The following is a 12,632-nucleotide window of genomic DNA, read 5'->3' as shown; positions in this document are numbered from 1 at the left end:
ATATAGTTATACAAATAATGCAATATTTATATTACATAAATTGAAATGATTAAATAATTATGTAAATCTCCTTGATAAGTATTGGTTTGTACTATGGTCATCTGCATACATCATTCTTGCATGCCTTCATGCCTTTAGTACAGTGTGTGGCAAACATTTTGTACCCTTGAAATAAAAAATGCTACAAGGTGGTGGTAACAACAATGGTCACTTTGGGGTTATTTTATTGATTTGGATCAGAGGCTGTATGGAGCATATAATCTTTCTGTACTTTCAGGGTACATTTTGCCACATTCTGTACATATAAACCACCAATGACTTCTCATTCTTTTCCTCTTTTCTTTTCTCTATTCTATCCCTTTCCTAGTTTTGTGTTTCAGATTAACTTTCAAATTTCATTATATCTTATTCAAAAATAAAAGCTTAGCCTTAAACTTTCATGATATTATTAAATAAGAATACAGGTAAATTTTTGTTGTTGTTAATTCATTTTTTCCTCTTTTTGTTTTATTTATTTATTGAAAGTGAATTTGGAGTTTACCAGATTAAAACATTCTTCTATAAGAAAACTGACATTGCTTTTTTCAGTCTAATATGATAAAAATTTGAAGTTTAAAGAGATTTTTATTGATTTTATAAAATAAAAATGTGTCTTATGCACTATTTTAAACATGATACATTATGTACATGCTGGTACATATTTTGGTATTAAAATTCTGTAATGGCAGACTACTTTACTATTTGTCACGTAGACATCATTTGATCTGTAGATACAAATTAATCATCTATAGATTGTCAATTATGAAATAATGTATACATTGTTGTATATTTTCTTATTCAGTAATATTGTGGTTTAACAGTTACTGACATGATAATTCTTCTTTTTCTACACTCATATGTTTGGCAATTTAACAAATAATTTATCGAACATATTGTGAACAAAACTCTTAAAGCATTCTAATGTATGCTTATTATTATCAATATTATTGAGAGTGAATATTATTTAAACTCATTGTGCAATATTGTTAAAAATGTTCAAAAATTATTCTAGGACAAATAAAGCTCAGACAGTTTAACCCTTTGCACTCAGATTCAAACTTATGTAATAGTTGTCTCAAACTGGTGGACCACTATAGGTGGCCATAGGTTTTTACTTAAATTCTCTGTGTATCGTCGGAGGTTTATTCAACGTCCTGTCCCTCAGCTAGCCAAGCCACATTTCTTGGCCCTCTCTGTCTTCTTGTTTATTAAGTCAGGCTTACTATATTGCACAGTAAAAAAAATCATTCCTCATCAAGTTGTGGCTGGGCTGAAAAGTCCTGTAATATCTTGGCTAAATAAGAACTAAATTAATACTTTCTTATATGGAGCAAATACCATAGTAAACATTATTTAGAGTTAATTTTATTCGAGTGTCAGTGCTACTATAACTGCTATAGTGTATTTTATAAATTTATTAAAATACTAATGCATTTTGTGGAGCCAAATTTTGAAATATGAAAACGAGTTTAACTTATATTCTTTTGATATTAGAGACTAACTGTATTTTTATTGTTTTGTAACTTTAAATTAGGTAAAACCATAACTTAAAATTACATACTTCTGGGTATGTTTAGGAGAAAATAATAAATAATAAATTGAAAAATGTTTTAAGCTAAGGTCAGAAACATTGTAAGTGTTCAAGAATCACATTTAAATACCAGTCATTTAAAGTTCCAAAGGTAAAATATTGCTATTTAAATGAGTTGAAGTGACACACTACACAATTCCGCCACTAGCTGTGCCCTGCTGAGCTGAGAGTACTACTACCTGTAATTCCATCTGAGCAGAGCAAGAGATCAGTACGGCCACAAGTAGTGGCCTTTTGAGTGCAAAGGGTTGGGTTAATCATGCCATGTCAAAATTAGGTAGTGTAGAGCTTCTATATTAATCTAGAAGCTGAGAGTTTTTTAATGTTGTATAAACACACATACTAGTTTTTTTTGAAATCGATACATGAATTACCTCTGAGAAAGAAATTAATTGTCAGATGCTCTTTGTCATCATAAATATAGCAAACGATGATTATTTTCTTAGATCTTATTATTTTGCTTCACACACTTAAAATCAATGTCAGACAATGCCAGCAAGATAAAAAGACTGAAAATCACCATTTTTAACCAAATATTGGTCTCTGTTTGGTTTATTTTACTTTTATTTACGTGTCTGACTGTAGATTTTAAGAGTGGCAAGCCATAAAAAGTATGATGTAAGAAAAATTATATGCTTTAATATTTTTCACCCTTTTAATATCCTCCCATTTTGAAATCCCCAACACTAGCGTGGTTGACAATCAACTTCTTTCTTATGGGGTAATTTCTTTATCAGTCATGAAAATCTATGTTGTATGCTCATACAGTACATTGTCTATTGGCTCCTGTATTATTATTTCAGTTTAAAAAATAAAAAAATAAAAACATGAAAATCAAGAAATAATCAGAGAGGTATATTTGAGCAATGGAAATTATAGCAAATTATAAAATTAAAGACATTTATACCTTCTCTTTAATTAATTAAATGACATTTTTATTGGGACAAACAGTAAATTTGGTAAGCAGTTATTTTGAAACCATATTTAAATGGGAATAATATTTACAGATCATTATATTCAAAACTTATTTTTATTATATTCAGATTCATATCCCGTTTAGACAGTTGATATGTGTACAAATTGTGGTTATATTCACATTATAATTTGAACCATTATATCAAGTGTATGATTGGTATATATTTTGTATATACTAAACATCTATTTCAATCATCAGACATTAAATTAACATAGTGTTGTAGAAACTGTCAGATCAGCTTTGTATTACATGCAGTTTTATCTGAATCTTCTCGGCTATTCAACCTTCATTTTTCTTACTTGACTATCATTTCTTTCATTTTATCTTCAAATTTTTTCTCATTCATAAAATCCTTCTTCAGTTTTCTTTCTCTCCTTTCCTCCAGACATGTGAGTAGCATATGGCTGCTAGGGGGCGGGGCTAACTGTGCATGTTGCCAGGTGGGGACGAAATGTTGGCAATGGCGATGAATGTTTACGGGAAGCCCACACATGCTCAACACGTCTACCTGCCATACTACCAGGGACAGATGCTCTACACCCGTAAGTGTACTCGCTCGTTCACTCACTAGTCCACAGGTAGCTTGCATTCGCTGCGCACGCTGCCACTCGCTACTGCATGAGTGGTCAGGTAGCAACCCACTATACTACGGGAATGAGGTCCAAACTGTTATTAATGGGTAAAAATTTAATATAAACTATGTGAAGAAATCAACTGCTTGTAAATGAAACATTAAAGTTTATTACAGTTGCTCGCTCTTAAATTTGGGCAACTGCTCGTAAATGAAATATTAAAATTTATTACAGTTGCTCGCTCTTAACCCTTTCCGCTTGGAGCGGTAATGTTAGAATGTCCACAGAGATCGGATGGGCAGCAGTGTTGGCCACCGCCATTTCCTCTAGCGCACGCAGTTATTTTTAGAGTTGCCGTCCTCAGAGATCGGATGGTCAGCTGTGCTGTCCGTTGAATAATCCTACTAGCGCTCGGATGGACAGCAGCATTGACCACAAGTTATAAACTCTTTTTTTTATTCTGACGTATTTTTTTATAATACGCATTAAGATCAATCAGCTGTTTCATTATAAAGCTTGGAAATTGATCATCTGGTCAATATCGTATTCTAGGCTTTCGTTTTAGCGTGCTTTTAACCACATTGTCACTAGTGAGTTAACCTACACGCATTATTAGAACGGATTATTTATTATTCTTAGTATTGTGCAATTTTATTAAATATTAGTGTAAATGAAGTATTGTAGATATCAGTGTAAATATAACTGTAAATAAAAGTGTAAATATATCAGTATTAATACCTGGTTTTACTGGTATTATTATTAATTACTGGTATTAGAGCTTGTTGGCGATGTAAGGAACACAAATAAAAAAGGAAGACCATCCCAATTGCAAGACATTTCCCGACTAAATGGGAAACTTCATCTACCATATCCTCTTGAAGGTAGAAAAGTGAAGGATTGCGTTGTGTGTAGCAGCAGAGCACAAGGGGGCACCAGGAAAAGAGTGAAGTTTTATTGCAAAACATGTGAAAATGAGCCCAGTCTTCACATCGGTGTTTGTTTTGAAAAGTACCATTCATCTCAGATATTTCAACAACAAGATGACAACTAGCCTGCAGTTAAATTTGTTTAGACAATAATAAGCAAATTTATTATTTTCTGAACAATAATAAGCAGTTCAATTTTATTTTTTATCATGTTATAATTATTTACTGTCACATTATTAATACTCATTATAACTCATGTTAGTTTATAGAAATATAATATTTCCATTGTAATACTTTTCGACTACATTATTATTTACCTTTGGACCTTTAAATCCATTTAACTTTTTAAAAGGCACAGTATCAATGACGCGCTGAAAATAAATCCGAGCTGGTGGGGACGCAACAATTACATGGCTGCTGTGTGCACGCGGGCGCCATAGTGGACAGCACCGCTGCCCATCCGATATGAGTGGACAAGTACGCGCTAAAATAATACCTATGCCTAGCCATATTTGGAGCCTATGAGAAGCCATATTTGGTCAGCACTGCTGCCCATCCGAGCGGAAAGGGTTAAATTTGGGCATTGACATTTATTTCAAAGAATACTTTACAAGTGAACTGAAAATAGAGTTATCTGGTCTTTGAAGAAAAGCAGTAGGTATTGGGACAAGATAAGATAGAAATTTATTGTTTGAAGACTAAGATAACTGTGAGCGGTGTATTTGTCAGACAAAACTTGTCCAACTGTGAAAATACACTTGCAGAACATTTTAAGGATTTCTGCATAGATTTTTAATAAATTATGATTTTATTGATTTTAATTTGCATTTTATCAATAAAATAGAAGAGTTCATTTTTGCTGTAGAAATATTTTAAGGAGCATTTTTATACATAGAAGAAATGTATTAAAATATAATTGGAGAATATTGTTAAAAAGACAAATTTAATCTTAGTACTTTTATCTTATCCCTTCTAATCTGGAACTATTAACACCCAATTTAAATAATCAAATTGTAACATTAATACTAATTAATTGACTTAACTGTACTTTATCAATTTACACTTTAATTAAAATGCTGCAGCATTAAGTGGGATATATGATTTTGATAGGAAATAATGTAAGTATAATAAAATTAACTAAAGCATCATGAATATTGCTTATTTATCGCTTTGCTTTCTTAGTTTCGCTACTGCACAAAAATAACATACATGAACAATGCATAGGTTTAATGTGATGGTTAATATAGATTAGGAAATAGATTAGACATTTTCAAACTGTTTCATTTGAACAAGAGATAAAAGTTCGTTTAACTCTGTTATCAATTTGAAGTGTGGAAGTTTGAGATCAATTATTTGATATTGCCTCTTGTACAGCAGTTTAACCAAGTTTTAAAAGTATTATCTTCAATATCAGATTAATCTGTTTGGTTTTAGTAAATATTTAACTTACTGAATAACTTTTTTTACCATACGATACTTTTGTAAAATGTAAGATTTATTCAAGTACCTAACATAAAAAAGGGAAGATGAATGTTAACTTGGCATATGTAATCAACAACTGTAGTCCAAGTTTGGTTGTGGTCCAAACTTAGAACTTGTTGACTGCTTTATTATTGTTAGTATCGAACCATATGTTACTTCTCTTGTTCACTATTCATTCTGTATGTCTCTGTCTGTTTGCTTCTGGAACCACGCTATTAACTTTGCTTTCACTGGTATGTACTTACTGCTTTTCAATCTTTCACATTGCTTGCCTATCCCTCTGATCCTTGCTTGTTTTATTTATGATATAGATACAGATGGTATGATATATTAGATACAAAAAATCATAGATTATATGTTTTAACAATTTTTATGTAATAGAACTGAAAATGGGTTTTTGTTTTTTAAGCAGTCCGCTGCTTAAGTTTATTATTGAAGTGACAAAGTTACTGTGTTAAGTTAAAAAAATTCACCAATAAGACTTTGTATAATAGGATAATTATTATTAAAATGTGACTATATTTGTGTTTTATAGTTATGATTTTCATTACTTAGGTCAAATTCTCCGCAGTAAAAATATTTGAAATATTCTTTATAATATATAAAAATTAATAATGGCCTATTAATTGGCTTAGCAAAATAAATGATTTATTTATAGTTTTTAATGTTTAATGTATATTTCAACATTATACATTTAAAATAAAGTGGTGTATCTAAAATAAAATTGTGTAAAATCCCTTTAGTTTTCAGTGAACAAATTCTTGTAACAAATATATTGTTAGTTTAATACTTGCTTGAATACGCTTGGCTTTTCTTATAAAACCAAAAGAAAACTTGCAAAGATATAAATGTGTGTGTATAATGTTTGGAATGGGTTAATTCTGAAATTTGAAACCCGAATTCCTCAATACTTAGGGATATTGAGAATTAACAATTCCAAGGCTCTCTCCACTCACTCTAGTACCAATATTTTGAATGTATATATTATCTAGTAAAGAATAAAATAAACAGAAGTGCTTAAAATTTGTTTGTAAAATCACTATATTTTGTTTACATTCTGTAATAAATGAAGGATTTAAAATACCTAGGTCATACCTCTTGTACTATGGTTACAGAAGCATTATTCTAATAGAGGAATCACATATTACCAGTTGTTTATGACTTATTTGTTTTCAGTCTCAAATCTCTTGTATTATAAGAGAAAAGTAAAATGTATTTCAGCACTTGTATTTTACAGCATAACTTAATTTATTCTTGAGTTATGAATTTTTATAGAAAAAACACATACAGACACATGGAAAATGAAACATTTTAGAACCTTCATGAAAGGGTGCTTTTGTCTGATTTCAATCTGAGAAATAATATCATAAGTTTCGGATTGCAGTGTAATGTCACCAACATGAAAACAAGAATTTGTTTATGTATGTGTTTGAATAGAAGACTTTCATTAGGTTCCTTTTTAAGGACTGAATATTATGTTGAAAATAAAGGGCATACACAGTTTTTGTTGAGCTTCTTATTCATGTTTCTTGTAAATTTTATAAACTCAGTTGTGTTAAAAGTACGTGAAAATAAGTTTTTAATTAATATAGGTCTACAAATTTTTAGTAAAAACTTATCCACAAGAGTAAAGAAGCCATATGATTAGTTAATTTATAGGAGTACTTTCAATTCAAGTTAGTAAAAAGATTAGAAAAAAGTTATATCTCTCGGATATTTTCGTAATTTTAACAAAATTTATTATTTAGTATAATTTGGTAATAGATCAAAATCAACTGACTTGCTATAATTTGTGAGGTCCTCCTTTTACTTCTTGTTATAGATATTCCCACTATAGGTGTGATAGTGACTATTGTATCATCCATCCTAAAGTCACTAAACATGATTGGTAGCATTGCTGTAATTAAATATCTTTCAACATAATAGAAGATATAATATGATATAGACACATTTTGAATAGACCATTTGAGTTTTGTTGAATATCTGTATTTTAATAAATAAGAAAACTAGAATTTAACAAATCATAATCTGTAGAGCTATTGTTTTGTTTTGAGTAAAAGACACAGATTTTTGACTGAGAATGGTTATAAATAGCCTTATCTTTCATCTGTTGAGTCAGTCCGGAGAATTTTCGTGAAAAAACAAGGTCACTCATTAGCAGATTGACGTTTGATTGAAGTAGATCTAATCAAAGTTGAAGTAACAGCTGAATCATTCAGATAATAGGAGGCAGTCTATCTGTGTGAAGGAGATTTGTCAAGCCATAAAAATTTAACTCTGTGATAAGGAAGTCAGTCGTGAGTGAGACCTGAAGTGAGCAGAATGTTGTGCGGAAGGAAGAGGAAAAATAAGAAGAAGAAGCAACAACATGTTGATATTACTAAACCTAAAGGTCAGGTTTTGTTATAATATTATGACGGTTTCAAACATTATTTACTTCAGTTTATAATTTTCCCTGTAGTTTATCACTTAGTATACACTATAATAACTCAAGGTTTTAGATAGCTCAAACTGGGTGTCCTCGACAAAATAAGTTGTTTTATCTATGTTAAGTAAATGATAATGGTTGACTGAAATTACAGCTGAAAACTTAAACATTTTTGTACAATACTTTTAATTTTTCCACTATTGTTTTGGAGCCTCTATAGTTTTAAAGTTTTTTGTAAGTACTTAAATTATTTGAAAATTTAAAGAAAATTACTAGTACTTTAAATAAAGTAATATTGGTAAAGTTAAATGTATTTTATTAAATGTGTTTGGTATATTCATTGCTAATTTATGGAGCCTATATGGCTGCAAGATCATCTTAAGAATTACCAAATTAGAAAATAGTTTGTCTTACAGCCTAGAAGACGTGATTATTTAAAACAAATATTTTTTTTTACTGAATCTTGGTCTGTAGATTTTTCTTTTGTAGCTTTATATTATAGCCTCAAACAATAACAGCAACATAAATAAGAGTTTTTCTATTACTATTACTAAAAGGATTTTAAAATATGATACACAGAGATTTTTAAAATCAAATTGTGGACGTACATATTTTAAAGTGGTTTTGACGTTCCTATTTGAGGGGAGAAATATACAGTTTTTATTGTAATATTTTCAACAAAGGGAAAAATAAACAAAACTGGGTTTTTAATTTCACTTGGAACAACACACTATTGTTGAGGAGGGTTTTGAGTTTGAACTTGAAACACTTTTTCAGTGGATCCAACACTTTACATTAGAGAAAAATATATGTGACAACAATAATAGCTATTTACTAATTATTACTCATAATTAATAATAATAATATTTTACTTATCAATCAATACTTATTGATAGTGATATTTTACAAGTTAATTAAATCTTGAAATGACAAACAGCATTAGGAGAAAATTCAAAAGTCAGAATGAGGTGTGACTGGAGAGCTTGTCAGTGCCTTCTGTAAGTCAAAGTAGATTATTATTAACCTAGTCTCATCATTCAACTACAGGTCCAGTCACTGCTGAATGTTGTTACAGTTTATATTTATCTATGAATTTGTAAATATCTCATTAAACCTTAACCCTTATGAGGAGGTGTGGAGAGATAAAGTGACTGGTCCTCATATGTCACAAATATAAGTGTAACGATTATATACTATATACTCACTGAAGTATATGCTTACTGTTCAGATGGATTCTATTGTAACCTGACATCTGGAAAACAGAGATAGTCACACCGATTTCTAACTCAACTCTGAATCCTGAAAATAAGGAACCTCACACTCTGTCTGACTTCAGAATAATGATTGTATCGCTTATTCACATGTTTGAAAATAGAATCTATTATACAATTCTTATAATTAACAAAGAGCACTTTGATTGATTCCAAATATAGAAAGTACTCAAAATTAAATTCAACAAACCAGTACAACGGAGAATTGAAGGATCCGACAGGACATTAACGAAAATGTTACCAATCTATCCAACAAAGTAACTTCATCACATATGTTACATGTTAAAGGGTAATATGGTTGTACTCAGTTTACTCAACTGTCTCTAGTGCCTTTCTATCAAGAGTTATCACATGGATGGATAGACAGACAGACAGACAGACAGATAGATAAATGGATAGCCAATGACATGATTTTTTAAGGATATTATATCATAAACTTTGTAATATCCCATACTTATAGGAGTTGTGCCTTTTGTATCTTTGGAGTTGCAAATGACTCAAAAACCTATTTTTCATGACAAGAGGGCTCATGATTGTGTGTTTCTACTGTAGTATATATTGTTTTATATTTATTTGGCGCTTGACAATATTTTCTTGCTATATGTTTTATTGTTTTTGTATATTAAAAATTACATTTACCATGGCCATTGGCCAGATGTATTGCCTAATAAAATACCACCAGTGGTTGTTTACAGCAATAATCAGATGTGGGATTGATTAATTTGATGGAATGATAATATTAACATCAAACTGTGTTATAGGTGAAGACCCGATGTTAAGTGATCAGCAGCAGTATCGCTACATGACTGTAGATGATATGAAGTCTCTAGGTGACGACTCACTCAAAATCGATGTGACAAGAGATGAGAGAGGTGACCATCTGCGTGACTCTATTGGTGAGTCATCAGTTCTGGCATTTTTATTGTAACTTAAAACATCCTGGATAGTAGACTGAACTGGGCAGATCATTTAAGAAGCATGCGGTAGGGTCTGTGAGCCCTCGTAGTTGAAACAGAGTTGTTCATTTATGTAAATAGCATCATAAAGCCATCACATATCTTTAACCCTTTGAATGCCAAGAGCCGATGACATCAACCCTTGGGCATTTCCCAATGTTGCCAAGAGCTGTTGCATACTAATTTATTAGGATAAAATAAATTAAAATTCTTCTATATCGACACGTGAAAAAAAATTGAAATTGATTGTCCAATTTTTAAACTATAAGCTATAGTGTACTATTCCCCTAACATAATAAAACCATTCCATTATATTTATTTTTTTTAAGTTGTGAATTGGAACACTACACTAATACTAAATAAAAAAAAATAAAAACAGTTATACAGATAAATACTTTTTGTTATGTGTGCTCCTAAAGAAATAAGGAACAGTAAAAAAGATGCATACAAATAAATTAAGATCATAAAATTACAATTTTTTTATTCCAAAGTTAAAATAATGCAAAATATAAAGTTTTGTTAGTACTATTTTATTGTTTAAGAAATTTTAAAATGTTTATAATTCAAATAAATATTACAAGTTATAACCTACATTCCCTCTATACAATACAACAAAAATCATCTCTTTATGTTAATTTTGTTTAAGTTATAAATTATTTGATGAAAAAATACACAAACACTAAAGGAGTGCTTGGCACTGACAGCACCACCCCCTCAAAAGTGCTTGGCACTTAAAGGGTTAAAACACTTATCTGGTGGTCTCCCTCCCTCAGAAAAGAAGGTAACATAATACTCTACTGGTAAAATGTATGGCTTCCCTCTCCCCTGTATATCTGGAACAAAGTACTCAAAGCTTTGGAATTCTTTTGGAAAATTTCTCAAACGCATATTTTCATCCAAGGTGAGATTAGATGAGTGATTCTGAGACGAATATTCAGCCAAGCTAGCCATGCAACTGCTCAATTTTGTATGTTCATAGCAGGGGAAGCAGATTATGTCCAAGTAATTTATGTCTTGGTATCTAGATGCTGGTTTTAGAGGAAGGTTTTTGCCTTTTTTTCTAACGATTGAGCAGTTTTATTTATTCTATTGGAAGTAGAAAGGCTAATCTAGTTTACAAATGCATCCACAACTAACAATATGTCAGTAGTGTCTACATTATGAGTGAGCTCATGCTGTAGGTTCGCCTCAGTTTTGCTTGCAGAGGTGTATACTGTGAACTGTAGAATTGTTAGCCCGAGGGAAATGGTTGGCCAATCTTCTTGGTCATCCAGGTGGTTAAAGCATCATTATGGCACCCAACATTCTTTGCATACTGATGTGGACTTTCAGAAGGCTCTATAGAGCGTGGAAAGACGTTCTCAGTGTTTGGACTCGATACTAGGCTTTTCACACCTATTATTACACTGTTATTGTTAATTCCAATGGATTAAGAATTGTTATTATATGGTCTACACTCAAGATAATTTGCTTTTGATGGTGGATTGTGAAAAGAGCTTCACTTCTGGTCAAGAGCTGTTTGGAAACTCACTTAAACTAAGTACCACTTCAGTTGTTTAATCTCAAGCACCATAATCTTACAATTTCAAATATCCATAAAAATCTAAACTAAATTATTTTACCAGTAATGGATTTAATATGTGAAAATAATTCTTAAACAGAATTATGACATGGTAGCAATAAAAACATTTGCTTTTCAACTGCATGACACTAACTCATGATTTATCACAATGAGACCTGACATAAACATAAAACAAAACAGATGTTTTACGTGTGGGTGGTTTATGTCAGAAAGTTAGTCACAGCAGTTAAGTTAAAGATTTAATACAAGGTCAGTTGTTGGATCTTTACTTCACAGTGTTGTTAATCTTTATCAATAATTTTTAAACCTTATTTTGAGTGTGTGATGCTGTATTACTTTATCTTCAAATTTTTGTCTGAAAGTAATAAATAAATATTGATTTACTTGAGCTTGATTGTCTTATACATGATTTTTATTATTGATAAAACTAAATATTCACTAACGAAGTAAATATCAGCATAAATTTAAGCAGTCATTTTACATTGTGAAACAATATAATGAATAGTATTAGCTTAACACATTTGCTATAGGCCACTGTCCAGACAGTGGTACATTCCTCACCAAAATTGCTTGGCTCTGTCTGGACAGATGCGTTACTAAAGTTACAGCGCTTTATTGTTTTCGTCTGATATGTGCTAAATTCTTGCAGTAGACCCCTGAAACTATTCAAGCTTGTTCTGGACAGAGTTTACTTTTTTCTGTCACTTCAGTTTGGCCTAGAAATGTCAGCTAACTGTTTAGACAGTGTCAGAGAAACATATGAATTTTTTACCTATTATTTCTTGCAACCTAGAGGGGAACAATTTTAT

General features: G+C 30.9%; 1 protein-coding gene across 8 annotated transcripts in view; it reads left to right on the top strand.

Annotated features, from left to right (window-relative positions):
• LOC124359658 (ankyrin-3-like) overlaps positions 1 to 12,632 on the top strand; it is a 210,315-nt gene that overhangs the window by 154,327 nt on the left and 43,356 nt on the right. For 7 of the 8 annotated variants that reach the window (XM_046812589.1, XM_046812582.1, XM_046812581.1 and 4 more), the window contains exons 16-17: positions 3,047 to 3,148; positions 10,047 to 10,181. In XM_046812589.1, coding sequence (XP_046668545.1) covers positions 3,047 to 3,148; positions 10,047 to 10,181 — 237 coding nt within the window. The remainder of the gene's footprint in view (positions 1 to 3,046; positions 3,149 to 10,046; positions 10,182 to 12,632) is intronic. The other variant, XM_046812588.1, reaches the window with a different exon arrangement.

This window comes from Homalodisca vitripennis, chromosome 4 (assembly GCF_021130785.1).
Source record: "Homalodisca vitripennis isolate AUS2020 chromosome 4, UT_GWSS_2.1, whole genome shotgun sequence".
Lineage (NCBI taxonomy): Eukaryota > Metazoa > Arthropoda > Insecta > Hemiptera > Cicadellidae > Homalodisca > Homalodisca vitripennis.
Note: the sequence above shows the minus strand (reverse complement) of the source record. Positions and strands in the feature narration are given on the sequence as shown.